The sequence below is a fragment of the Protopterus annectens genome, chromosome 12.part0 (genome assembly GCF_019279795.1).
Source record: "Protopterus annectens isolate FY-2018-M chromosome 12.part0, PAN1.0, whole genome shotgun sequence".
NCBI lineage: Eukaryota > Metazoa > Chordata > Ceratodontiformes > Protopteridae > Protopterus > Protopterus annectens.
The window spans coordinates 398,048,091-398,076,076 of NC_056746.1; the positions used below are offsets into that span (position 1 = coordinate 398,048,091).

The window sequence follows — 27,986 nt, forward strand, 5'->3', positions numbered from 1 at the left end:
TCTTATCACAGTATGGGTATGATTGCCAGTGATGCAGGTAGATCAATGCATGTATGTGCAAAGCTATCCTTGGCAGATGCCAATGGTCTTGGGATTATCAGGCTGCCCCTATCTGTTGGGCACAAACCAGTGTGCATCTGTACTATCAGTATTCACACTCTGTGCCATACTGCAGGCAGTAATGGCCGAGATGTCACTGCCCACCATCTTTCCAGCACTTTGCTTGAGAGAGTTTCAGGAGAGTACTGTGAGGAAGGGGATCTTGTAACTGTTGTGGCAAGTCTGGTTGTCTGTTTAAAGATGTTACTGTATGCCAGGTTAAGCCCCCATCCTCCATCAGCAGAACATTAACCTGACATGCTCTTGTGCTGTCACCTCACACTCTCCACTATTAGACTAATAGTGTATGGGCATATTGCTTCCCTGCATCTGTTTGTGTGGCTGTATACTTAATTTTTTTATATATGTGTGTACACGTGTATATATATCCTGTGGTCCACTACAGTTATCTGTTTGTAGTATAACTATATTACAGTGTAAACCATTATTCTGTTCTGTATTTCTAGATGCTGGTTCTGATGTGGTATCCTACAGTATGGTGACCATGTTTTTTATTGTGCTATAATGTGCTTCATTTAATAGCTCCGTGCTTATGCTGATTAAGGTGATTTAGTGCAGTTATCTCTGAAATGCTGCATAACTTGGTGTGTTTCAGACACAGTATGTGCTGCCATGCTCATGTGTGCCTGTTAACCAGTCATTTTTATCCAGTAAGCTTATGCACAGACACTGTGGAGTTCATAGTGCTGCTTGTCTTTCATACTGGTTTGTTACATTGTGTACTTGTGCTGCCAGATGCTACACCTTCCAAAGCTTCAGGACACCTTCAACATGCCCAAACTGTCAAACAGCTTGAGCTGAGCTGACTAAAACACAAGTTTGGGTGCCAAGCCCTTCGGAGCTTTACTGCCACTGAAGAGTATGCACTTTTAAGGATCAGCAGTCGGCTTTATGCTGTTCCTTTGTTGGGCAGATTCCATTTGGGGAAATCTTCCATTTTCTAAATAGTTTTTTTTTTTTTATCACTTTTTTCTTTATGAAAGTTATTTCAAATCTAGGAGTTTTGTGAATTAATGGACTGTAAGAAGATGTGAGTTCTATCTCTTTTTTTCTTTCAGTTTAAAAGTTGTATAAACTAATTTTACATTTTGGGGCAAAGTGCTCTTTACTGTGTTTTACTCTGAAAAAAAATACTTATAAAGACTTGTCTTGGGTCCTCCATCGGTTGCTGTCCCCTCTTCCATGACGTCACGTTGTCACGGGTATAAAACGGGCAGCCGACGCCATTTTCTTTAGTCTTTCTTGCCGCGCGTTGCCCGAAGCAGAAGCAGTTCGCAAGTGCCAGTCGGCTGACTCCTGAAATTTTCGAATTCGAGTTTCAGAACCGAAGTCTTCACTTAAAGCCAAGTACTCCACTGGGGAAACTTTTTCTTGCTCCATACCGATGTCAGTAAAAGTTAATAATTGCATTACTTGTTGGAAGCAAATACCTCATAAGGATTTCCATTTGTACTGTATTCCTTGCCTAGGCCCAGATCATAATGTGCCTTGCTGTTGGTTTTGTGCTAGATTTAACCAACGCACTATTAAGCGTCGGTATATCTTTGCTTCAAAATATTTTGGAAACGGATTTAACTACCCTGAAATGTCATTGCATAGCAATCCGACTACCGGAGTTCACAAAAAAACGCAAAGAAAAGGACCGAGACAGACCGTCGAGGTCCAAAACTGACAACAAAGCTTCCCCTAAGCCCATTGCCGGTACTCAGTGAGGTGCTTTCGCAGCCCCTGATACCGCTACTTTCGAGTCGCAGGCCTCTACTCGAGACCCATGTGGAGTCTGGCACTCCGCGAGATTCTCAAAGTATTGTACCCGTGGATGTCTCTCCCTCTGAATGGTCCTGAGCTGCTGAGCAGGCACCGGCTTCTGAGGGTGTTTTCAGGCCTCAGCATTTCTATATAAAACTGACGCCATGTTCAAAAACAGACAAAAGCAACTTCTAAGGCTAAAAAAACGATGCATGAGCCACGTGCTCAGGCCTCTATGCCCAAAAAACAGATGATCAAAATGGCTGAAGACCTAATTACTTTGATCAGGGGTTCCCAATCCCCTCCTAATAAGAGGCCTAGGCAAGACACTGATTATGAATCTTCAGATCAGGTTTCTATTTCTTCTGATTCCTGTTCTGATCAGGAATTTTCTATACCATCCTATGAGAATTCAGATGCAGAGGAATCCATCCCATCTGCATCTCCTCCTGAAGATTATTCCTTTGGAGAAACCTTGCATACTTTGAGGGAGCATTTTCATTGGGAGAGTCAAGATTTCTCAGAATTAAAAAAGAGGCTTAGGGATTTCCTTCTTCTCCCTCAGCATAGACCTTTAGCCATACCTCCTGTATTAGACATTGTTTATGTGTTTTCGGAATCAAGCATGACTCCAGACTCCTTACCTCTGGCTCCTAGCAAGCCAGACAGATATTACAGGGTTCCTGATTCACAGAAATTTTTATTTAAAAACCCTGCTGCTGACCCTGAAACTGTCTCACAGGGTCCCAAAGGTGTAAAGGCCTCAACAGCTAAAAATCCTACCCCCCTCCCCGATAGAGATTCCAGGGAGTTGGATAGATGGGGAAAGAAGGTTTATACATCTGCAACCTTGGCAATTAGGGCCTTAAACTGCCAGTTTCATATGCTTAAATATCAACAGCATGTTATAAGATTACTGAAACAGAAAATTATGTTGATTTCTGAATGTGTGGAAAATAAATAATTGCAGGAATTATTGCATGCAGCAGAACAAGTTGGAAAGCATACTTTGCAATGTGGTTTTGATTCCTTAGAGGCCTCCTGCAGGGCCGCAGTTACTGGATCTGTGATTAGAAGGCATGCCTGGCTAAAAGAGCAAAATTTGCATGATCGTGTTAAAGCTAAATTGCTGGATGCACCTTTACAGCATGATACTCTGGAATTAAGGCAGAAGAGGTTTTAAAAAAAAATGGAAGACAAAGCTAAGTCTATGCAAACTGTAAAAGACTTCTTACAAGTGTAGCCACCAAGATTCAGTAGACATTGGCCTACAAAAAATTGGTCCTTTCCTGTGTCCGACAAAGCTTCATGGGGCAAATTCAGGCTCTCTAAAGGCTCTAGATACCAGTCGCAGGATTCTTACAGGTCAAAGCAATGGGGTGCCTCTACCTCCAAATCTGGAGGAAATAAAGCACAACCCTACAGTAAACAGTCTCAGTGACTTCCCTCTGGCCATCATCAAACACTTATCTTTTGGCAGCCCCCTTAGGAGGAAAATTAGCACTTCATGCTCAAAATTGGCAGTTAATAACCCAGGACAAGTGGGTATTAAACATAGTATCCCAGGGATACAGATTTCATTTCCACACTCTGCCAATTCCAAACGATTGGCCAGATCTGCCACAAAATCAATGGCAGAGACACAGAAACAAGTTACGTCCCTCATGGATATGGGGGCTATTCAGCCAGTGCCAGAACAGGACAAGGGTTTTACTCGAGACTGTTCTTGGTACCCAGAAAAGACAAGGCCTTGCGCCCAATACTGGATTTATCAATTTTGAACACATTCTTGGACATACCAAAATTCAGAATGTTAAGTTTGCAGCAGCTTCTGCCCATGCTGGGCAAGAACGCTTGGCTAGTGACTTTAGACTTAAAAGAGGCATACCTGCATATCCCAATAATGGAATCATGCAGAAGATACCTCCGCTTCAAGGCTGGCTTCATGCATTACCAATTCTCTGCACTGCCCTGTGGCTTATCTACTGCGCCCAGGGTCTTTACAAAGTGCCTGGCACCAGTAATTGCATTTTGCAGACAAAGAAAGTATACAAATCTATCATTACTTGGACGACTGTCTCATTCAAGCAGAAAACAAGGACATTCTTCTTCAGCATCTGGTGTTTGTGAAAAAGTTTCTAACATGCCTAGGGTACACAGTAAACAAAAAAGAAATCACAACTGGTACCCTCTCAAAAGATAACATTCTTGGGTGCAAGCTTGAATACAACTTCCCAGATGGCTTTCCTCACGCCAGATAAACAAAGGCAACTGACTATTTACTTCAAATAGATGGCAACAAAAACCCAGTTATCTGCAAGACAAACTCTGCAGGCTTTGGGGTTCATGGCATGCTGCATTCTACTGATTCCATATGCAAGACTGCATATGAGGAAACTACAGTGCTACCTAAAAAGTTTATGGAGTCAACATTTTCACAGTCTGGAAACCATGATTCCTCTCATTCCCTGCCTACAACAGGAGTTTCTTTGGTGGGCAGAGACATGTCACCAGAACATGGGATGGTCTTTCACTGTACCCCCTGCCAGCCAAACCCTAACTATAGACGCATCAGACTATGCATGGGGGGCCCACCTGGCTTGGAGCCCAAAACAAATGCATCTGCATATCAACCAGAAAGAGATGTTAGCTGTTCAGAATTCCCTGACAGCCTGGACAACACCACGGTTATGTGGTACATAAACAAGCGGAGGGCACACAGTCCTACCCCCTTTGCAGACTAACCATGGCACTGTGGGACACAGCCTTGACTTACCAAGTACATCTTCAAGCTCAGTTCCTGCCAGGAAAACAAAATACTCTGGCAGACAACCTAAGCAGAAACCTTATGGACCCTCACGAGTGGAAACTGGATCCACAAGTCTTCAGCATGATAGCAAAGAAATGGGGGAGCCCGGACATAGATCTGTTTGCCTCTCCCCAGATTTATCATCCAGACAAATTCTGCACAAGGACTTATCACAGACAAGCATGGAAAGTGGATGTCCTATCCTTCAGTTGGAAAAACCTATCAGTTTACTCCTTTCCTCCACTGCCTCTTCTTCCCAAGGTCCTACTAGAGGTCAGACAAAAACCAAAAATTATTCTATTTGCCCCAGACTGGCCCCGCAAACACTGGTATCCAATCCTAAGGAATATGTCTCAACTCCCTCCTTGGTTCTTGCCTCAAATACCTCATTTACTGTCTCAGCAAAACAATCAGATCCTGCACAATCCGCTCCAAACTCTGAACCTGGCAGCATGGCTGATCATGTAGTTATTCAAACAACACCTCTCAGTAAATCTGTGATGGATGTCATTTTGGAAGCCAGAAGGCCTAGTACTAGAAAATCTTATGCTGATAAATGGAAGAGATTCTGTGCTTGGAACCAAGCACAAGGAACTGACACAGCAAAGCCAAATATTCCTCAGATTGTACAATACTTGACTGAGATGCTTGACAAAGGCCCATCTTTTTCATCAATAAAAATCCATGCCTCTGCCATCTCGGCTCATTACAGCACAGAGCCACCAATCTTTTCTCATCCATTGCTAAAACAGTATCTTAGAGGGGCCAAAAATTTAAGACCTCCCGGAAGATCACCAATTCCTGTATGGGACATCAATTTTGTGTTGGAAAAGCTCACTCTGCCTCCATTTGAACCAGCTGCTACTGCAGATATAAAGCTTTTATCATGGAAAACAGCTTTACTTCTGGCAATCACTTCAGCAAGAAGGGTTTCAGAGCTACAGGCCCTCATGGCTGTGGAGCCTTTTATTATTATTTACCCAGACAGGGTGTACCTCAGGACCAATCCTTCTTTTATGCCTAAGGTGGTATCCAGTGTGGCTGTTAACCAAACTATTCACCTGACAACTTTTTATCCAAATCAGATTCTGCATTCTTTGGACGTGCACAGACAACTAAGATTCTACTTAAACAGGACCAATTCTCTAAGAAAAACTGAGCAGCTACTGGTGGCATTTGCTGCAGGATCAGAGGGAAAGGCTATTTCAAAGCAGACTATTTCAAAGTGGATAAGCCACTGCATTCGTTTCTGCTATTTGCATCATGGTAAACCAGTGCCCAAGGACATTAGGTCTCATTCCACCAGGGCTGCATCTACATCAGCAGCTTTTCTCAGAGGGGTACCAACAAATGCATTCTAGAAGCTGCTACTTGGAGTTCTGTTCATACTTTTACAAAGCATTATCATTTGCCTCTCTTCTCTAAGTCCAGGGCAGGCTTTGCCACTGCAGTTCTGCAGGGCCTTATATCTGTCCCTAATGCTATTTAGCTCCAGCCTCCCATCAATAGCTTTGGGATTCTACCCAAATGTAATGACTGCAACAGTGAAACACGAAGAACATAGTACAGTTGTGTACACTTACCATAAATGTAGATGTTAGAGTATATTCACTGTTGCAGTCCGGGTTACCCACCCGCCATCCCCCTTTATTCTACAACTTGTCTTTCCTTCACTATATTGTACAGCCTTTGTGGTGTATTTGCTTTTAGATGAGGGTAAAGTTTATGTTGTGACCATTGCATGTATGTGTAGTCGTATATTTATATACATTTTTGCTCCCCATTTGGGGGGCACCTGACATCTGGGGTAAGAAAAACTAAAGAAAATGGTGTCGGCTGCTTGTTTTATACCCCTGATGCCCTGATGTCATGGAAGAGGAGACAGCAACTGATGCAGGACCCAAGACTTTGATATTCAGGCCGACTGAGGGCAACCTGCCAGCAGATTATCCAAATGTAATGACTGCAACAGTGAATACACTCGAACATCTACATTTATGGTAAGTATACGCAACTGTACTTTGTCAGAATGCTGTGCCTATCTGTGGGAAAGCTGCCGCTGTCATGAAGAACACAGTTGGCCCCATTTTTCATGAAAAAAGAAACACGGAATCAAGCATGTATCTACATCTCCTCAGTTTTCTTTGGATAGCAGTAGTTTACTAGGTCTGACTTAGGCAATTGATCCTTCTTGCAAGGTAGGTTCTTGTAAAAGAAAGAGGGATTCCTCTTTTCCTGAAGAGATTCAAGATTCTGAATATGAACAGGAAGATGCAGGGATGGATACATTTTGTTTTCTCTTTATGAGGTTTCTTTTATTCTGATATTGCTAGAATGTGCCATTTTTTTCAGTTAGAGAACACTGAGGTTTCTCAGTCTCTCAGAAAATACTATGTTATTACAGAAGGATTTTCTAGAACCTACACCCATTGCTCCTGTTATGTATGCTTTAGAGGATGTGTATGTTACTGCCTTCAATTTTCCTGCCAGCCAGCTGCCCCTAAAAAGTCAGACAGGATGTGTACAATTCCTCAGTGTTTTCTTTTTTTTTTATATATACATTATTTCTAAGCCTGACCCAGCAGCTAAAGCTTTAGTTGTTCCCACTGCTGCTAATTAGTTTGCGTAATCTTACTTGTATTTTCTTTAGACTGTTGAGATGGCCTTCTGATAAGGATGGGAAAATTATCGATAGGTTTAGGAAAAAAGTGTATACTACTTTGATTTTTCAGAATTTTGAATTGTTGGATTAATATGTTTAAAGTTTGTCCTGACAAATTGTGAAAGCATGAGGAATGTTTTATTTGCAGTTTCTTGTGAGGAAACATGCTTTAAATAACTTAGTTTATTCTGTTGCATGGCTCACTACTCATTGTTTACTATGTGTCTGTGACAGGCTATGGCCACTGATACTGTTTTGTGGAGGTTTGCATGGCTGCATTCTCGGAACTTCCCAGATGAAGTTAAAAATGAGATTTTAAATTCTCCCTTGGCTAGAGATTGTGTTGGGCCACCCTGCTGCAGAGGTGATTAAAACGTGTGATGAAAGGTGCAAGCTGATTCGGGGAATCTCTTAAGAATTTTCAGCCTTCCATTTCCAATTTATCCAAAGGACATTCTATCTCCTCATCCAATTTTGGCAAAAAGAGAATAAACAGTCTCAACAAGTACAGGTAAACAGCTTAGCAAGAGACCGTTTCAGACAAATGGATTCTGAAAAATCATCCCTCAAGGTTACAGATGGCAGTGGAAGGAAATTTCTCCTTTATAGGGGGTCATTCCCCATCATCCAGATCAGACATGTTTCTACTGGTTTTTCATCACATACTGTCTCAAGGAGTGATACAACCAGTTTCTCATTCCCAGGTGGGGAAGGGTTTTTATTCAAGCGTGTTCCAAGTGCTAAGGAAAGAAAATTATTGGAGACCAGTTCTGGAGCTTTCATTCCTGAACCTGTTTGTGATAAATTCAGAATGTTGTTACTTCACAGCCTATTACCATTTCTTTCTCTTTCAAGTTTCCTGGTAGCACTAGACTTAAAAAATGCTTATCATCACATCCCTATTCATCCAGACTTCAGATGTTTCTTAAGGTTTTGTGTGTCTGGATCACATTCTCATTTCTTTACCTTACCATTTGGATTATCATCTGCACCAAGAGTGTTCACAAAATGTCTAGCTCCAGTTATAGCTCATTGCAGGCTACAGGATATCTACATTTTTTCTATATTTAGATGACTTGCTTATCTTTGCAAAGTCTTTTTCAAAGTGTCAGGAAGCTCTATCTTGAGTGAGAGCTGTCTTACCCAAGTTGGAATTCCAAGAGTGCATTCCAAAGTCTTTCTTGATGCCTTCACACAGGATTGTCTTCCTGAAATGTCAGCTAGACACTTCAGTTCAATGAGCTTTTCTTCTGCAAGAAAAAAATCCTTATCTAGATCTATTTCTAAGGTTTTCCACTCAGACTTCAGTCGCTGTGAGGGAATATCTCAGCATTTTGGGTGTCATGACATCTAAGATCTCATAATACCTCTGGCAAGACTTCACATGAGAAAAATACAGTGGTATTTGAAATCTTTTTGGTCCCTGCGTGAACACCCTTTATGTTTTGAAATCCCAGTGCTGTGGTTTGTCAGAAGAGAAATCTTTAGTGGAGACAACAAATATCCTTAAATCCAGGTCTCCCCTTCTCCCTTCCTGTTCCAAAGCAGGTCTCCCCTTCTCCCTTCCTGTTCCAAAGCAGTCAAGTCACCACAGACACCTCGGACTTTGCTTGGGGAGCAGTTTCAGTAGTGATGAAAATGCAGGGTGTGTGAGACACCAAGGATAGATGTGAGCACATAAATGTCATAGAAATGTTTGCCTTGATCAAGACACTCAACTCTTTGCTTCATCAACAATCATCATCATCCACTTTGAATTATTGCCTTTTGCTTGCGTTATGTATATGAGGCATAACTGTGTAGCTTTAAGATATCCCTTCAATTCCGGTAAACTTAAACCACCTTGTTCTATTGAAAGGTTCATCTTATCCCACTTAACTCTTGCCCTCTTTCCCTCCCAGATAAATTCCGTCAATTTATTTATTAACTATTGTCCACAACTTCTGCTTGGGTTGATAAAAGTATGCCTGACTAGACTAAAGGGACTAAAAACCATTTTCTCTTTTTGTATCTTAGTAGCCAGAGTTTCCAGTTTCTCAGTTTTGGATTATGTTTTGTTTAGTCTCTTCCCAAATATCTTAACAGCTGAATCCGAAGCCTTTGTAATCCATACTCCTAAATAATTCATCTTATGTCGCCATAATTATGGGCATTGCTGAACCAGTTTGTGTGTGGGCACATAATTTACAGATATAAACTTTGTTTTATCTTTAGCAACTTTTTTTATCTCAAAAAAGACTTGAAACTGTCTCAAAATGTTCCACAGCACTGAGATGTCCTTTTCTGGATTTATCAGGTACAAAATATCACCTCCTAATAAAGCAAACATTTCTTGATTGCCATCATACCTCTCAACTGTACAATTTTTCACAGCATGTCCAGATTTGTCTCTTGTTTCTGGTCTGCTTTTCGTAAAATTGTGGTTTTCTGGCAAATCATTGGCAAATATTTGAGGAATGAAGTCAGAAAATAATGACAAACATTTGAGATTCAGAGTTTCGACCTTTCAGAAAATGTATGGTAATGCAAAACCTGTTCTATCAACTTTTGAAGTTTGTAAGAGCAATATTTAAAAACTGTCCTTATTTTTGAGCCTTTGTCCCTCTGTTATTTATGGCTTTATCCAGATTTCTTGCTGTAAAAAGTTGAGAGGCGTGATTACCTTACCAGTTACATCGTAGTATTTCCGAGTCCCTTATTTTCTGATTCCTCTCTTCAAACACAGCTTGTCTGAGAAGAGCTTTCCCACTTTAATTCTTGCCTCTGATCCCTCATATATCCTTCTAATTAACATTATTATTGTATCAGGGAGTGCAAATGCTCATAAAAATCCCAGCTTACTCTGTCATATGCCTTTTCTGCATCAAGACCCAGCAACAAAAGAAGTATTTTCTTATATTCTGCTTCTCTCTTTACTGTTAATGTTGTCAAATGTTTGCCTCCCTTCCACAAAACCACACTGATCCATATCGATCAATTTTGGCAACACCCTTGACATTCTTTTAGCTAGCATAGACACTATTTAATTGTGGTTTAATGTTGAAATGGGTCTATATCAAGCTGGGTCTGAATGGGTCTTTGACATCTTTAGGTAACTCGACTACCACAGTGTTTTTCCATGATGTTGGTACTTCCTCTTCTTGTAAAATACAGTTAAACAAAATCTTCCAGATCTTTATCACTTTCTTCCTTCCTAATTTCCAGACTTCCACAGGAATGCCATCTGTTCCTGGAGACTTTCCTGAAGAGTGATTATACATCATTGTTTGATACGTGATGATTGCTAATAAATATATTAAAGAGAAGGGGCCAATGATGGAGCCTTGAGGGACGCCGTTATTAACTGGGAAGCAAGGAGAGAAAGCAGAGAGACATTTATCAGACTGACAATGATTAGATAGACAGTAAATAAACCAGGTAAGAGTAGAGTTGGATAGACCTATGGCAGCCATTTTTGATAGTAGTATGGAGTGGGAAACGGTATCAAAAGCTTTAGTGAGTTCTAGAAGAGGGAGAAGACTAATTTTATTGTTATTCCTTGCCTCCGTGATGGTGTATAGGAAGGATACAAGTGCAGTTGTTGGGGTCTATATTAGAACATCGAAGTTTCAAAACTTCGAATGTTCTAATATTGAACCCCTATTCAGTGAAAGCTGAAAACATCGGACATACAGAACAGCGAATTTTTTCCTAGGGAAAAAATTTGCTGTTCCAAAAAACATACACACAACACAAGCACACCAAACAAACAGCAATCCACACACATACACCTAAAATCTTACACCTAACCCTACACTAAACTGTACACACACCACTAACTATCCACTTACCTTAACCCAAACCCTAACTCTAAGGTCCGTCACTGTGGCACACTCATCTCACCCGCACCCTAACCCTAACTCGCCTACCCCGCCCTACCAATCGCACACTTACCTGACCCGCGCCCTAACCCTAACTCACCTAACCCTCACGTCCACACAATCGCACACATACCTAACCCGCTTCCTAACCCAAACTCACCTAACCCACCCTACCCCTCACGTCCACACAATCGCACACATACCTAACCCGCACCCTAAGTAGCCTAACCTGCACTCAGTTGCACACTTACCTGAACCCGACCCGTAACTTTCCACCACAGCACTGAAAATACCGAAGCAACAGAAACGGACAACTGAATCTGTTCCCTAGGAACAAATTCGGTTTAATGTTGCTTCGATATTTTCAGCTTTCACTGAATAGGGTTCGATATTAGAACATCGAAGTTTTGAAACTTCAATGTTCTAATATAGACCCCAGTTGTTGTACTATGTGCTGGTTGCAAGCCACACTGGGTCAGGATGAATAGGTTTTCATGAAGTAGTTGTTTGTGGTTGCATTTTTCCAGTGTTTGAGAGAGGGGTCACTAAGGCAGTAGATCTAAAGTATGTTCAGTAGAGTTAGCTCTTTTATGTGCTGGTATAATTTATGCTTTTTTTCCACAAGGAAGGAGCATGTGATTCTTGAATGGAACAGTTGATTAGGGACTGGGTATGCAATTGCATAGGAAGCTCTTCAGGTATTCTGAAGGCAAGTTGTCGATAGAGGTGGAGCAAGGTTGGGTTTTTACAACCGGAAGTAGAAACAGACTGTAGGGGGGAAAATGGGGCTGTTTGAGTTTGGATGCTGCATTTGGCTAGAGTAAAATGGTAAGAACTGTCATTGAAACTGTAACTCACAGTAAACTTCTGGGCATTATAATTAACATTTTCAAAAATTAACCAGTATATACTACTCACCATTAAATCTACACACCAGAAGCTAGGTTCCCTTTATACGATCAATGGATTCCTTATAGATACTGCCAGAAAAACTTTACCCACAACAGTCTTACTGCCAAGCCTCTTATACGCCGCTTCTATCCTAGCAAACTTAAACAATATTCAAAGAAAAACTCACCTCCTGCTACAATAAAATAGCTAAATTTGCCACCAATCTCCCTCATAGGGCCACCACTGTCCTAGCTTAAAGCAATTTAACGTGATATGCACAACTGCCTAAGATATTCTCAACTCATTCATCATCCAAAAAAATATCCTGCACCAAAAAACATATTACTGCCCTACTGTCCATTAAGGGACCTCCGTTCTAGTAACAAATTCTTACTACTAACAAATAAGTCAAATAATGTTGCAGGAGACTCGCTGTACTCCCAGTATGTTACTAAACTCTGGAATAATATTCCCACATGTATAAAACTCTCCAAACTCAATAGTTTTAAACCACTGCTTAGACAACGTCTTAACCAGTCTTGGTCCTACATATGCCTATCAACAGGTTGACTTTGTGCTCACTTTACGGTACTTCCAAATACTCTGCTTAAACAGAATACTCTTAACCTCTCACTGAAATGACAAAACAATTTTTATATATAACTGCTGCGTGTATGATCCACTAAGCTGCACATGGGCTTTCTCTTTAACTTTTACCGCTGTAAAATCTTAGAATGTATAACTGTAACTACTGCATGTGTATAAAGGTAAACAACTACTCTGAGTTTAACTGGGACTAAATATAATGCAGTATTAACAGATGGAGCTTTTCTCCCCAGGCCTGTGCTGAAAAACAAAGATAAATAGTAAGGCTATAGAGTCTATGAAGTGGGAGTTGAATTCGACAGTGGTATTTAAGGGAGAGCGGTATGAGGGGTTGGAGTATTAAGTGTGTGAGGTTATAAGATTTTATTTACTGATTGCCAGACCTCTGGAATTGTATTTTAGGTTAAGTTTAGGATGCAAGTAATTGTTTTCTGCCGGTGTTGACCTGTTTTTTGGCTACGTTTTGGAGATGTTTGTAGTTTTGTAGATGTGCTAGGGTTTTATGTGCCATTCTGTCCAGACTTTTTCTCTTGCATGCTCTCCAGGCCTTTTCTCTTGCGTGCTCTTATAGTTTACTAATGTGGGATAACAAGGATGTCAATCTGGTTTGAGACTGGTATCCTATCTAGGGTAGAGCTGGTATTGGTACTTTTGTTGTAATGAGTAAAGGAAATTGAGGAAATACATGTAGGTTAATACTAGCAGACAGGTAGTCACCTTCAAGGTTTTGCCAGTCTTAAATCTCCAAGAATAATGGTGTCATAAGGTATGCAAACAATAAATAAAGATTATGAATCTTTCTACCCTCAAATGTTTTATTTCCTTATTCTCTACATCCGTGTTATAAAGTGTGGTGTACACGTTTGATTTCCTGACAGGACTAGGCTGTCCTTTACTCAGAGTTTGACTTGTCCATTTATTTTAGAAGTATATATGCCTTCACTATATAAGAAATACATGTTATTGTCATGCAATATTTGTTAATTTATTTTTCATTAAAGTAAAATGGTTTGCTGTTTCTGACAAAAAACATGTTACATGAAAATTTTTGATTTTTATCAAGATAGCTGTAATAGGAAATTTTTTGATTTTTATCAAGATAGCTGCAATGCCTTTATGATAACAGACCTATCTTTTGACACTGACGACGACTATGGGATGTTGTGAACAGATTAGCTGGTGTGCTTTAATGAGCTGAATGTGCCTGGTGTGCTTTCTGCACCAAGAAGAGGGCTGGGGCTTGACCATCATAGAGAAGAGTCCTGTGAGAGGCTGAGATCACTCCAAGCATAATAGTAGTGTCAGTGTGGGTCGCTTGACTTTTAAGTATACATGTGGACTGCACCTGTGCTACATTGTTTATATGCTGCTCCAGAAGGACACTTGTTTGAGATTAAATCAGCTATTCACACTGTAATTGCATTCTGGATTCCTTGTGTTTGGCACTCTGGATTCCTTGTGTTGGCATCTTCATCTGCTTGTTGTCTACTGGTCTTTAATGGCATCTGTTGTCTGTTTTTCAAGACTAAGAATAGCCTTTATATGGTCTGTGCAGGGTTGTGCAGAATAGCAAGGGAGATGTGCTGTGGGTGATAGACCTGGGGCTATCTGGGGGGAGTAGTTAAGAAAAATGCACAGCCCAGCATCAGTGCAGCTTTTAGATGCTGTAATATATCAGTAATGGTTAAGATGTTACCTGTTCTTGGACTGTTTTGATGCCGTGTGTATTCTGGAGCTCAACCATTAACTTTCTCTGGGTGCATTATATTTAGTTGCTACAATTCCACTTTCACAATGGTGAGGCGAATAGAAAAGAACTGTTAAGGTTTCCTTCATCTTCATTCCTGCTTGCAATCAGAAATACATGCCTGTATTGTGGCAGTCCTTCTAAAATAAGATTTTAGCAATCTGTTGGCCTAATAACTCCTCAGTATGAATGGGATCTATGTTCAGATACAGACTTGGATCATTGAAAGATCAGTGTGTCTCCACAGTGTAATGGTTATTTGTGCAACACATTGTTTTACTGATAGTACACTCTTGGTGTACAAGTTTGTTTAAAGCAGATGGGAGTGTAGTGGCAGTAAGGTGGCAGCAGTAGGATATTTGTGTGACTGTGGGCCAGATTCTTTAATGGTAAATGATGTGGAGTGTGAGCTGTACCAGCTGCTGATGCTCTGTGCCTAGGATGTGCATTGGTGGATGTTAATTTAAGACCCAGAAAAATACGAGCGAGCTGGACTGGAACATGTCCAGTCTTACAGCAATATGAGCCCAGTAAGAAATCACTAACATACAAAATCCAGGAAGAGAGAGAAGCACTAATTCACTGTGAGTTTTTAAGTGTTGCAAGCATGTACATTCTTAATTCTAAGTTCATAGGTAGGTACCTAGCCAACAGAGTTCCCCAAGAAAGTTAATTTTCCTGTGCCCCTGTCAAGCAGAGCCACAGAAGTGATCCCCAGGGTGTATTTCCTATTTCCCATCCACTCATCAAGATTTTTCTTGAAGAGTGTTAATGAGGAACTTTGCTTGACATAGATGGGTAGCTTGTTCCAGAGTATGGGAAGTCTCTGGGACAGGAATCTATCCCTCCAGCAAGCCCTGTTTATTGTGGTGACAAGGTTTAGGTCCCTAGAGCGTGGAGCTCAGAGGGATTGGGTTTTCTTTAGGTGTAGCATGTCCAACAGCTCTGGGTTTGACATAGCTTTATATGTTAGGCAGAGATCACCTCGGAATAGGCGATATGCTATAGAGTAAAGCTGGAGTTTTTTTTTTTGAGACGATCAGTGTAGGCCATCTGTTTGAGGCCAGTAATTCTCTTTGTGAGGTACTTCTGTGGCCTTTCCAGCTGCTGCAGATGTCTTGTGAGGTACATTCCAAAAGGGGCGTTGTACTCTATAATGGATCTAATGAGTGTTGAGTAGAGGGGAACAATGACCTCTTTTTTCCTGGATGAGAACCCTTTTGTGATTAGGTATGCCATGTAGAGGATTGCCTGACTACTGTGGCAATATGATTATCAAAGGAGAGACTACTGTCCACCTGGGTCCCAAGGTCTCTTATCACACATTCGTTGTTAAGAAGACTGCTGCCTATGTGGTAATTCGTGGGTACAGAGTTTTTACCAAAGGGGATAACAATGCACTTTTTGGCATTGAGCTTGAGGCCATGCCATGGCTCTGAGACCAGGCATCTGTCTCAGTGAGGCCCATCTGTAGGATGTCCACATCATTTGGAGACTCCACTATAGCTCCTAGTTTGCAGTCATCTGCAAACTTCGTTAGCCAGAGGTCTTCTGTGTTAGCCTGTACTTCAGAGAAGTAGATACCAAACAGGAGAGGTTTCAGGACTGAACCCTGTGGTACTCCACTTGTCACTGGTTTGAAGTCAGATTTGGAGTCTGCAACTTTTACATTGTGGGTTCTGTCAGTGATCCAGTTGGCAACCCATCTTGTGACCGGGATTTATACCTAGTTTAGTGAGTTTAGCTATAATTCCAAAATGGGGGATGGTGTCGAAAGCCTTGGCGAGGTCAAGATAGGCTGTATGAACCACCTTACCCTAGTCTATGGCTTTGGTGACTGCCTCAAAGAAGTCGACCAGGTTCAGGAGGCAAGATCTGCCTTTCACAAACCTGAACTGGGTGGGGTCCAGAGTTTAGAGGTTACCAATGTCTTTGTTTATGAATTCCATGATGATACGTTCCATGGCCTTGCAGACCAGGCTCGTCAGGCTAATAGGGTGATAGTTCCCAGGATCAGTGGTGGCTCCTCCTTTGTGGAGTGGGATAACTGTTGCTGTGTGCCATTCAGTGGGCACAAAGCCTGACGTGAGGCTATGATTGAACATGGTGCTTAGGTGAGGAGCCAGTTCGTTCTGAAGTTTGTGTAAAACACAGCCTGGGATGTTGACCGGTCCTATGGATGCTGTGTTTTTGGCTTTAGAGAGTGCTGCTTTTACCTGTGAAGTTGTGATTACAGGGACTCTGCGTTCTTCCTCTAGATATGGGCCCTTTTAAGGGGTGAGAGAGGGGTAAAGTTAGCACTGAACCTATCTGCCAGGATGTTGGCAATATCAGTTGGTTCTGTAATTTTTGTGCCATTGTGCTGTAACTCGGAGCAGATCTGGGTGTTGCCATTGAGCTTCTTGACATGGCTCTAGAATGCTTTGTGGTTGTCTTTAGAATAAGTGGCAAATCTTGTTTTCATAGCTAGCTTTGGAGGATCTTATAAGGGATCTCTGCTTCTTGCTGAGGCTGACCAGGGAGCTCCTCCACTCATGGGATTTTACTCTCTCTTGCAACAATTTCTTCCTTCTGTTGTAGTTTGTTTATGGCAGGGGACCACCAGATTGGCTTCCTTTTTTTGGAGGATAGCGTCTTGGTTCTGTTTGGGATAGCACGATCCATGCACTCGTGTAAGTGCTTTATAGAGTGCATTTGTTTAGGATTCAGCAGCCGTAACTGTATTGTCCATCTGCATGGGTGTCATGAAATTCACCACTTCTGTCTTAGCAAATTATAGCATGTTACAGGTCACCCTCACAAACTCAGGAACCTCACATGGCCTTCCTGAAAACACTAGAGGGGATAAATGTATCACCAAACACCATCATACTAGGTGACTTCAATTACCCTAATATAGACTGGGAACACTACTCAAGCCCAAACACCCTAGCCCAAAAGTTCCTGGAATTCATAAACTCAAATGCCATGGAACAACTAGTCACCATCCCCACAAGAGGAGATAACATACTTGATCTCATCATCACGAACATGGGAGCACAATGTTCAACACCGGAGGTGTACCCCTCACTGGTGAGATCAGACCACAAACTAATCTCGCTGGAGGTCCTCATCCCACCCCCACCAGAAATAAAAAAGAACACAGTAAAGAACTGCACAAAACTGGACTTCACACTTCTAAAGACTAGTGTGGTCACCTTTCAGGCCCCCGAGCGGAAAACAGTACTCAAGCCGCTGAATCACTTACAAATGCCTTCTACCAGCACCTGCAGGCATGGATAAGGCAATCCCAAGCAAAACAAAGACTCTTTGTACCAAAGGCCAGTCTGGTGGACCCCAGCCATAAACAAACTCTACAACAAAAGGAGGAAGCTACTACAAGATAGAGCAAAATCCTTAAAAGGTAAGACACCCTTGATCACTATAAGTAAAAACTAAGAGCTCTCATAAAATCATCCAAAGCAAATTTAGAGAAAAATAGCTAAAGACTCAAAAGACAATCATAAGGCCTTCTTTAGCTATGTTAGAAACCTGGGAGGAAACTCCCAGATATGCTCAGAGCTAGTTCAAAATGATGTGAAGATTACTGATCCTACAGACATTGCCAACATACTGGCTGACAGGTTCAGTGCAAACTTCTCCCCTCCCCCAAAAGGAGAGATATCTATACCAAACGATTGCAGCCCCCAAACATCTCCAGCCCAAGTGAGAACTGCTCTCTCCAAAGCAAAAACACAGCATCCATGGGACCTGATGGTGTCCCCGGCTGTGTGCTCCATGAACTCAATGAGGAATTAAACCCACAGCTAGGACAGCTGTTTAATCAAAGTCTTACCTCTGGATCATTACCCAGGAGTGGCGCACTGCAACTGTGGTACCACTTCACAAAGGCGGTGCCTCCACTGACCCTGGAAATTACCGCCCATTAGCTTGACAAGCCTTATCTGCAAAGCCATGGAGAGGATCATAATGGACCTCATAAATAAAGACATAGGAATTTGCAGACTTTGGATCCAACCCAGTTTGGCTTTGTCAAAGGCAGATCATGCCTTTTAAACTTGGTTGACTTTTCAAACAGTCACCAAAGCCATTGATGAGGGAAAGGCAGTCCATACAGCCTACCTCGATCTGGCTAAGGCCTTCGATACAATACCCCATTCGGGTATCATTGAAAAACTCATCAGCTTAAATGTCAACCCATACATCACAAGATGGGTTGCAAACTGGCTGAGTGACAGAACCCACAGGGTCAGAGCTGCTGGCCATGTCAGACTCAAAGCCTGTCACAAGTGGTGTCCCACAGGGCTCAGTCCTGGGCCCACTCTTGTTTGGCATCTACTTTTCCGAAGTACAAGCAAACACAGGAGGGTTATGGCTGACAAAGTTTGCAGATGACTGCAAACTGGGCGCCATAGTAGAAAACACATCTGACACAGATATCCTTCAGAAGGGTCTCACAGAAACGGATAACTGGTGCCAGAGCCACGGCCTAAAGTTAAATGCCAAAAAATGCATAGTCATACCCTTCGGGAAAAACAAGGTTACCCCTAGCTACCAAATAGGTGGCAATCCACTGATCAGGGACCTGGGGCCCCAGGTTGATAGTAGTCTGTCATTCGACACCCATGTAGCTAAAGTAGTTAGGAAGACCTTCTACATTGCCCACCTTATCATGAAGGGATTCTCATCTAGATCAAGGGAGGTCATAGTCTCCCTTTACTCATCACTCATCAGACCAATGATTGAGTACAATGCCCCATTCGGAATGTATCTGACCCGACACTTGCAGCAGCTGGAGAGGCCACAAAAGTTCCTCACCAAAAGGATAAAGGGTCTCAAAATCTGTCCTATGCTGCCCGACTGAAAGAACTCCAGCTCTATTCAGTCGCCATCATTGCTCAGAGGTGACCTTTGCCTAACATACAAGGCCATGTCAAACCCAGATTTGATGAATATGCTTCACCTCAAAAATCTAGATCCATCAGAGCCACAAGGGCGGAGACTTAAACCTTGACACGGCTATTAATAGGACGTGCTGGAGGGATAGATTCATCACCCAAAGACTCCCTATGCTGTGGAACAAAATCCCGGTACATGTGAGGCAGAGCACCTCGCTGGCCTTGTTCAAGAGAAATCTTGACCAATGGATGGGAGATCGCAGATATACCCCAGGGATTACCTCAGTGTCACTGCTCGACAGAGGCACAGCAAAATAATGGGTATAGTTCCCCATACTAAAGGGGTGGCGTAAGCCACAAAACGATGGGCTAGGCTTGTAAATGCCCTCGGGCAGATAGCCTAGTATGAACCTATGAACCTATGAACCTAAGAAGCATGAAATTGGCTTTGGAGAATTTTTTTACTGTGGTTTCCTTAATGGGGGTGGGGGCGGGGGTGATTAGCTTATGGTCGGATCTGACCAACGAGGAGTTGACTTCAGGTGTGGAACACCGGTCACTCATGTTGGTAATTCCTATGTCTAGGATGTTGTTGCCCCTGGTGGGGGTGTGGATAAGATGATCCAGGGCATTGGAATTTATGAATTCCAGAAAGCACTGAGCGAAGGAGTTGGTACATGAGTAGTTTTCCCAGTTAATGGTAGGGTAGTTGAAATCACCCAATATTAGGGTGTTTGGTTGAACCCTAATATTTTCCAGTATATCAAGAATACAGGAGTGGGAATCCTGGGGCATGGTGGGAGATCTATAGCAAGCTACAATTTGGATTGCAGTTTTGCCCAGAGTTAGTTGCACTTGGATAACCTCGGCTGCATTATGCTGAGCAACTAGCCTGGAGGTGTGGATATCCTTAATGAATATGGACACACCTCCGCCTTTGGTGTTCCGGTTCAGGTTAGATGGCCAAAAAGTGTGGTATGAGTTATAGCCTGGTAATGCAGGGGTGCTATCTGGAGCCTTGAACCAGGTCTCAGTTACTGCACAGACATCGATGTTCTCCATTTTAAGGAGTGCCTCGAGTGAGTGCATTTTGAGATTTAGACTTATAGCATTGAGTAGCATTACAGTCAGTTTTTCTTGCCTGTTCCTGTTATGGTGGTGAATTTGTCATTTGAACCTTGCCCTAAAAAGGCACTATAGGGGCGGCAGGAGCCTTTGCCAGTATCCGGATTCCCAGGGGTGACAGGTGCAGGCCATCTCTGGCAAAGCATTGTGGTCTGTCGACCATGTCTTCCTAGGCAGACAGATACTGGATCCCCTTAAAATGGCACCAGAAGCTTAGGCAGACAGATACTGGATCCCCTTAGAATGGCACCAGAAGCTTAGCCAATTGTTGAAGTCAATCATTTTGTCCTTGTACTGCGGTATTATTCTGGACAATGGCAGGATGCTACTCAGGGTTAGCGTCATACCTGCCTGGGCTACAAGATCAGAGAGTTCATCCTTGTCTCTTTTCATGTAGTCCAGGGAGGTACGTCTCCGATCGTTCACACCAACATGGACAATCAGAGTCATATTTGTAATTGTTGTGTAGTGAACTGAGTGCGTGGGTTATGTGGCCGATCCTGGCACTCGACAGGCAGCTGACATTGACCTTCTCCTTGTTTAGCCTGGTGAGTGGGACATCAGTGTGCCTGAGTATAGAGTCACCTATGACTAGTGTTTTGGGTACGTTGTTTTGCCTTATGGGCTGTGGTTGAGTGGCACACTGAGTCTGTGGACTATGTGTCATTTGGGTTGTGTTGGTGGTGGGAGGTTGCTTGCATTTCTGCTTTGGAGGTCTCTGTTTCTTGAGCAGATTATTGTTGAGAGCCTCCGCGAATGTTTGTTTTTGTGTTTCTATGTGTGGATTTTGGTGGTGTAGGTTTAATGGGACTATGTGATGAGTGTGGTGTAGTGCAAGTGTTTACCTTCTCCTCTTGACTATCAGGGTCAGTCTTGGTTGAAGAGAGCTTTACTTCCAGTTTGGCTATATAAGTGCATCTCTCACAGGTTGTAGTGTTGGGTGGTAGGAGGAGAGGGTTGTCTGTGTACATGAGGCAATTGCTACATTGCCCCAAGATGCCCAGATTCTTCAGATAGACAGGAGAGAACACTGGGAGCTGACCCTTGGACATACCTGAATAAAAAAATATTTTCCTCTAGCCAAGTGAGGAAAGTGAGTACAAGAGCTGTTTTTTCTCTAAGCAAGTGAGGAAAGTAAGTACCAAAACTGTTTTCCTCTAGGTAATGACGAAGAGTGAGTGCTATAGTAATTTGTAGTTTATTTAGTACTTACAACAAGTTCTGAACAAGTGCTGAGCACAGATAAGCAAATTCAAGTGCTAAAACTAAGAATCTGTATCTGGATCTTGTTGTAGATGTGCTACCTAGTGCTTACCACTCCCACTGATGAGCTAGAAGGCTTCCCTCCAACACAGAAAAGCTTGGGGCTCAGAAGCTTACAAACAGTCCTGGATACAGCAAATCTGTATCTGGACTAAATTAGTTACAGGGAAGGTGGGAAGTAAGCGCAAATGCAGGCTTTTAAACCAGAAAGTTGAAAGAGATGGAAAAACTGCCCAAATGGCCAATAAACTACAATTTCTGGGCTAGAAACCACTCTTGTGGTAGATAGGCTACCTAGTGCTTACCACTCCCACTGATAAGCTAGAAGGCTTCCCTCCAGCGCAGAAAGGCTTAGGGCATAGAAGCTTACAAACAGTCCTGGATACAGCAAATCTTTATCTGGATTAGACTACTTACAGGAAAGGCAGAAAACAAGCTTGGAATTATATATATATATATATATATATATATATATATATATATATATATATATATATATATATATATATATATAATGTATGTACAGATATATATATATATATTTTTTTTTTTTTTTAAGTGGGTTGGCTTTCTCAAAAAGTTCTCTCTATTAGAAAGCATGAGCTAATGACAGTAGCAAAAACACTTTAAATGCAGTACAAGCTAGCACACTTGGGTGTGTAGCAATATTAAGGCAAATACAATCAAGGGTGGCCACTACTTTTAAGAGTAATGGCTAAAATAGTACGTCACTAAGTTTTAATTAAAGAAAAAAATAAATCAAATAAAACAAAATGCATATTCTTTATTGGGTGATGCTAAGCAAATGGGTTTAGCTAGGACCTTATTTAAAACAATGCAATGTTTTCTGTTATTTTAGTCATTGTTTAACTTTTGGATCTTAATTAAAACAAAAAATGTTAACAGCACTGACGTGTACAGATGGAATGAAGTTTGTGCTTTCCTGATGTGTAGACTGGGGAATTGAGATTATTGTAAAGGGTCTTGGATGTTAAAGGAGTCACACTACAACCTCTAGGTTGTTTACCAACTCCTCATTGTTTTGTAGCTTTGAACCTTTTATAGGTATTTAGTGTCTTTGCCTTTTAGAAACGTAAATGAAGCAAGACTAATCTTTTTTCTGTTTTTTGAACTCTTTAGAAAGTGTATTTCATTGTGAAAGAAGTCTTAAAATGGCCCATTATGACACCAAGTTGCTGTGCCAGAGCTGACCTCTGCATTTCGACCTAACAGCAGATGTAGAGTGCTGTGACTGACAGTTTCAAGTATGTGTAGTCTTAAACGCCACCACAGCCAAAGTTCTCTAGATGAAAGTAAATCCAAACGAAAATGCCGTTGTTCATCTGTGGAAAAGGATAAGACCCATGCTCAAACAGAAAAGTTTAAGGTAAAAAGTTTATTTTTGTACAGGAACAACTGCTTTTCAAAGACATTATATTTACAGTTTGTGACAGGAACACAAGACACTGCAATAAATATTCTTCTGTTTCTCACCTTGCTATGCAAACGCTAGATATACTAATGAAAGTGAAAGAAGATAAGTATTTGGTGTGAATATTATGAAACCGGAAATAGCAGTAGTTGCTCAGTGGTTAAGGCCTCCACACAGGGTTTGATACTGACTTCCGAACAATACCTATGTGGAGTTTGCTTGTTCTCCCTGTGTCTCTGTAGGCTTCTTCCTACCTCCCAAAAACATGCTGGGTGTTATCACCTCAAACTTACCCAAGAATGGAGTTGTGGACAGCAGCACAGACTCTAGATGTTGCCTCTTGGGGGAAGAGTTGTACACACCAACTGCTTTGGGCATCAGCTATGATGCCCAGTATCCTTTAGATAGGAAAACATGCATGACAGACTGTGCTCTGTCTCAGGGCTAGCAACTCCATGTGTAAAAATTGGCTGTAAGTGATTGGATACATATTGACTAAATGTGCCTGTGATAAGTGGGTTGATGACCTGGTCTGGCTTACTCCAGCCTATACCAGGGACACATGTTAACAGTTGGTGGTCCATATACCCCTGATTACCAGTGTGTGTGCACATGCCATAAAGTCTAACAGCAGCTCTGGGTCCCTAATCTGTTGGCCAGCTGCGGTTCATTTGTCCAGCTTGTATTACCTGGAATAAGCTCTGTTGGATGTAAAACCAATCAACCTGGTAAAAATTATCTAAGGATTGCTACACTGTATATAGGTTGACTAACAAGATGCATCCTGGAAGTAGATAACATGATGGTAAAGAGGAGGCTGGACATCCTCTGTATGCAAGAGGCAAGATGGAAGAGCAGTGCAGCAAAGCCACTTGGCATAGGATCCAAAGTTTACTACTCAGAGGGAGGACAAACTAGAAATGGTAGGATTGTGGTAAGGGAGAGACTTCAGAAGATGGTGGAGATGTCATCAGAATTATTGAGGTATTCATGACAGTCTGACTCCACTATAAGGATAAAGCAGTACTCATAATCTCTGTCTATGCCCCACAACAGGGTTGTGATATTTTAGTCTGAGAAGAAGTTCCTACTACAGTCGGAGCCCTCCATATTTTTTAATGAGGACATCCCCTTAAAAAGACAACAACTAAACATATTTTCTCAGCTCCTAAAGATCCACAGACTGAATGGCAGTCCTTCACTCGAGGGGGGTGTTTAATGCTTTGATGGCTTTAAAACCTCCTCGGGGTGTTTCCTTTCCAGCTCCCCTTGGTCCTGTACCCCTTAAGAGAGACAGAGAACAGGATTCCTCTGAGGAGAAGGCAGATTCAGATGAGGAATCCTTTGCTTACTCATCCCAGATTCTTCCTATTCCTCTGATCCATAATCCAAAGGAGAGGGACTCTACCAGTCCTGATATTCCCTTTGAAGAGATTTCTTTTGGGAATACTATCTCTATGATGATGGAGTTCTTTAAATAGGATTGTGCTCAACTGAGGGAATTCCTCCACCCCCTCACCAAAAACGGAAAATAACCATGACAATATCCCCACACTATTCAACAAGTTCTTTACAGAAACTATCCAAGCCCTTGCAAATAACCAAACTTGCCCTAATAACCCCCCTCCAACAAAAACCTCTCCTCCTCCTGAAACAAAAGACAATAGCACCCACTTTAACTTTCATTCAGTATCAATCAAGACCGTTCAAAACCTTCTCCAAAAACTCAAACCGACAACCTACAAACTATCTACAGTTATCCACAGAAGCTATAGCCTACCCTGTCACTATCCTAATTAACAGATCATCTCAGAATGTATGGCATCCTACTTATGGAAAATATCCCATATAATACCAATGCACAAAGGGGATAACTCTTTTGAACTTCGTAACTATCTGCCTATAGCTACTCTATCTCCCTTGTCAAAAATACTTGAGAGGGCAATCCACACAAAATTGATGCAAGATCTGCTAGAAAACAAACTGCTATCTATACAGCAACATGGCTTCAGACCCTTCTAGTACTACCACTGGACTTACCTCATTCACTAACACCATAAATAACCACAGAAATGGACTAATCGTATCTGCTACATTCTTAGATTTATCCAAAGCTTTTGATATGGTCCACCATATGAAACTCCTTCACTCACTCTCCACCTTAAACCTCAGTTCATCTTCTATCTCTTGGTTTAAGAGCTATCTTTCTGGTAGGCAGCAAGCAGTAAAGTGGCAAAACCAAATATCCTCCTTGCTGCCTGTTTCCCTAGGTGTCCCTCAAGGCTTCATCTTATGTCCTTTACTGTTCACACTGTTCACCAACCAACTCTTGTCCACCACACCCAAAGCCTCTATAGTGCAATATGCAGATGACACCACTATTATATGTGCAGCCCCCACACCCGATCACCTCCTCTCCCAAACACAAGAATCCTTCTCTCTAGCCAAAACGTGGCTCGCCAACCAATAGCTCATTCTTAACCCATCCAAAACTAAATTACCCTCTTTAGCCCCCACAGATCCCATCCCCGCACTGACAGCTTTACTATCACCTTCAACAACAATACCACTATTACCCCTACCAGTCACACAAAGCTGCTAGGTGTGGAAATAGACAACCACCTTAGATTTGACCTACACATTGCCCAAACTATAAAGAAAGTTCACAAAAAACTAGGACTACTCAGTCGAAACAAACACTATCTCTCAAACCATTCAAAAATAACAATAGCAAGGACACACCTATTATCTGCATTACTCTATGCCTCCCGTGTGCTCACTAACCTTCGCAAACCGATTTAAACAAACTCAAATCATGCTACAATAAGATAGCAAGATTTGCTACAGGCTCATTCTATAGGACTAATCACTGTGAATGTCTCATCAAACGTAACTGGTTAGAGCTCCCACTAATACTTCAAAGCAATCCGCTCTCACTAGTGCACAAAATATTAAACTACTCAGACAAAATCCCAGCTATACAACATCTAATTCACCCTCACACCACAACTAGAACCATAGGATCTAGCACCCAAAATCACCTGCAGGTCACCAAATTTAACAATGAGGCAGGAAAATCTGTCTACAGCCACTCTATCTCTAAACTCTGAAACTCCCTTCCTGCCGACTTAACATCCAACAACTCCATCACTCAATTTAAGAAACTCCTTAAAACTCACTTCATGAACAACAGGCTTTGCTCCAGTCTCAACCCTGGATAACACTCTAGTATATAGCTAATTTCTCTGCACCAAACTAAAATATGCTACCTTCTCAGCCTACCTATAATCCTAATATTACTACAGGATAGGGAATGTTTTCCTGCATGTTGAGAGCATTACTAACTGCTCATCCATCTGTCTAGTAGCTACTGTAATGAATTCCATGTATTGCTCCTCATAATTATGAATGTGTTTACACTGTCTTACCTGTTGCTCTCATAATTACTCAGAGTGTATACAATATGTGTCACTTAGTTTCATAATGTTAGTCTGCCTGTAATGAATGTCACAAGTAATGGCTTTTAATGTTAAAAATGAATGTAATTGGAGCTTTTCTCCCTGGGCCTCCGTTGAAAATGGACCTGTATCCAGTCGGACTCTCTCACAAATGTGAAATAAATAAAAATAAATAAAAGATGCAAAAAAGGTGGTATGAACTTCTGCAGATGCATTTTCCCAGACCTTCTTCTGTCCCTCTTGTTTTGACTGCTTTGTTGGATTCCTTTTCTAATGATTCTAAGGCTCCAGATTCTCAGCCCCCTGCCCCCAAGAAACCTGATACGTTCTATAGGGTGCCTGAGGACTGTACGTTCTTGTACAAGTGTCCTTCTTCTGACCCCTTGGTGATGTCATTAGCTTCTGACAAACCTCAGTTGCTTCTTTCTCCAAAGTTACTGCCTTCTGAGATAGCAGAGCCATAGAAAGGCTAGGCAAGAAGGTCTATACCTCTGCTACATTGGCTTTTAGGGCTGTTAATTACTAGACCCATATGTCTAGGTACTTGTTGGCTCTGCTTTCCCAGGCCTAATCAGGTGATGTCTGATCTTCCAGATGGCCCTTTCCCTTTTAAGGACTTCCTGCAAGGTAGCTTGTTATTCCATCAAGTGTAGTTATGATGCAGCAGATCCTTCTTCTAGGGTTGTTGCTTTTGGATCAGTGATGAGGAGGTATTCTTGGCTTCGGCTTCAACCTTTGCTTGATGATATTAAGGTTAAGTTAATGGATTCCCCTCTAGGTAATGCACTTGTTTGGCAAAGCTGCTGTTGATTTGTTTAAGTCCCTTCAGGATAAGGCAGGTTTTTACAGGAACTTAAATATGTGTTTTTCTCCTCTGCCTAAATTTCAGAGAAACTACTCCAATAAGCAAGCCTTTGTTCACAGGCAATCTATCCCTCCTCCTAAGGGTAAAAAGGGTGGCAAGTGGGCTCCTCCTGTGAAGGTTACTCAGACTTTTGCATCAGAAGTCTCCTTTTCCTGATGAACCATGTGCTGTCTGACTATGCTATTCTTCCCAGCCACTTTCCTCTTTCTCTCTCTCTCTGTCTCTTTCTGTTTGGCCAATGGTTACTCAGGATTCCTGGGTTTTTCCATTATCCACCAGGGGTATTTCATGGTCTGGAAATCTCTTCCCCTTTTTATGGGAATTCCTCAGCCCCCTCAGGAACATTTGCCCTTCTTTCCAGGAGTGCTTTGAGATCCTTTGACTCTGGGTACTGTTCAAGAGGTGCCAGAGTTCCAGAAGGGGAGGGGTTTTTACTCCAGAATGTTTCTAGTGCCCAGGAAAGAGGGTACCCGGAAACCAATTCTACACCTCTCTCACGTT

General features: G+C 41.9%; 1 protein-coding gene across 1 annotated transcript in view; it reads left to right on the plus strand.

The window, feature by feature from the left end:
• REXO5 (RNA exonuclease 5) overlaps positions 1-27,986 on the plus strand; it is a 1,525,618-nt gene that overhangs the window by 32,495 nt on the left and 1,465,137 nt on the right. Inside the window, exon 2 of the mRNA XM_044089498.1 lies at positions 22,871-23,117. Within this exon, the coding sequence (XP_043945433.1) occupies positions 22,998-23,117 (120 nt within the window). The 5' untranslated portion in view covers positions 22,871-22,997. The remainder of the gene's footprint in view (positions 1-22,870; positions 23,118-27,986) is intronic.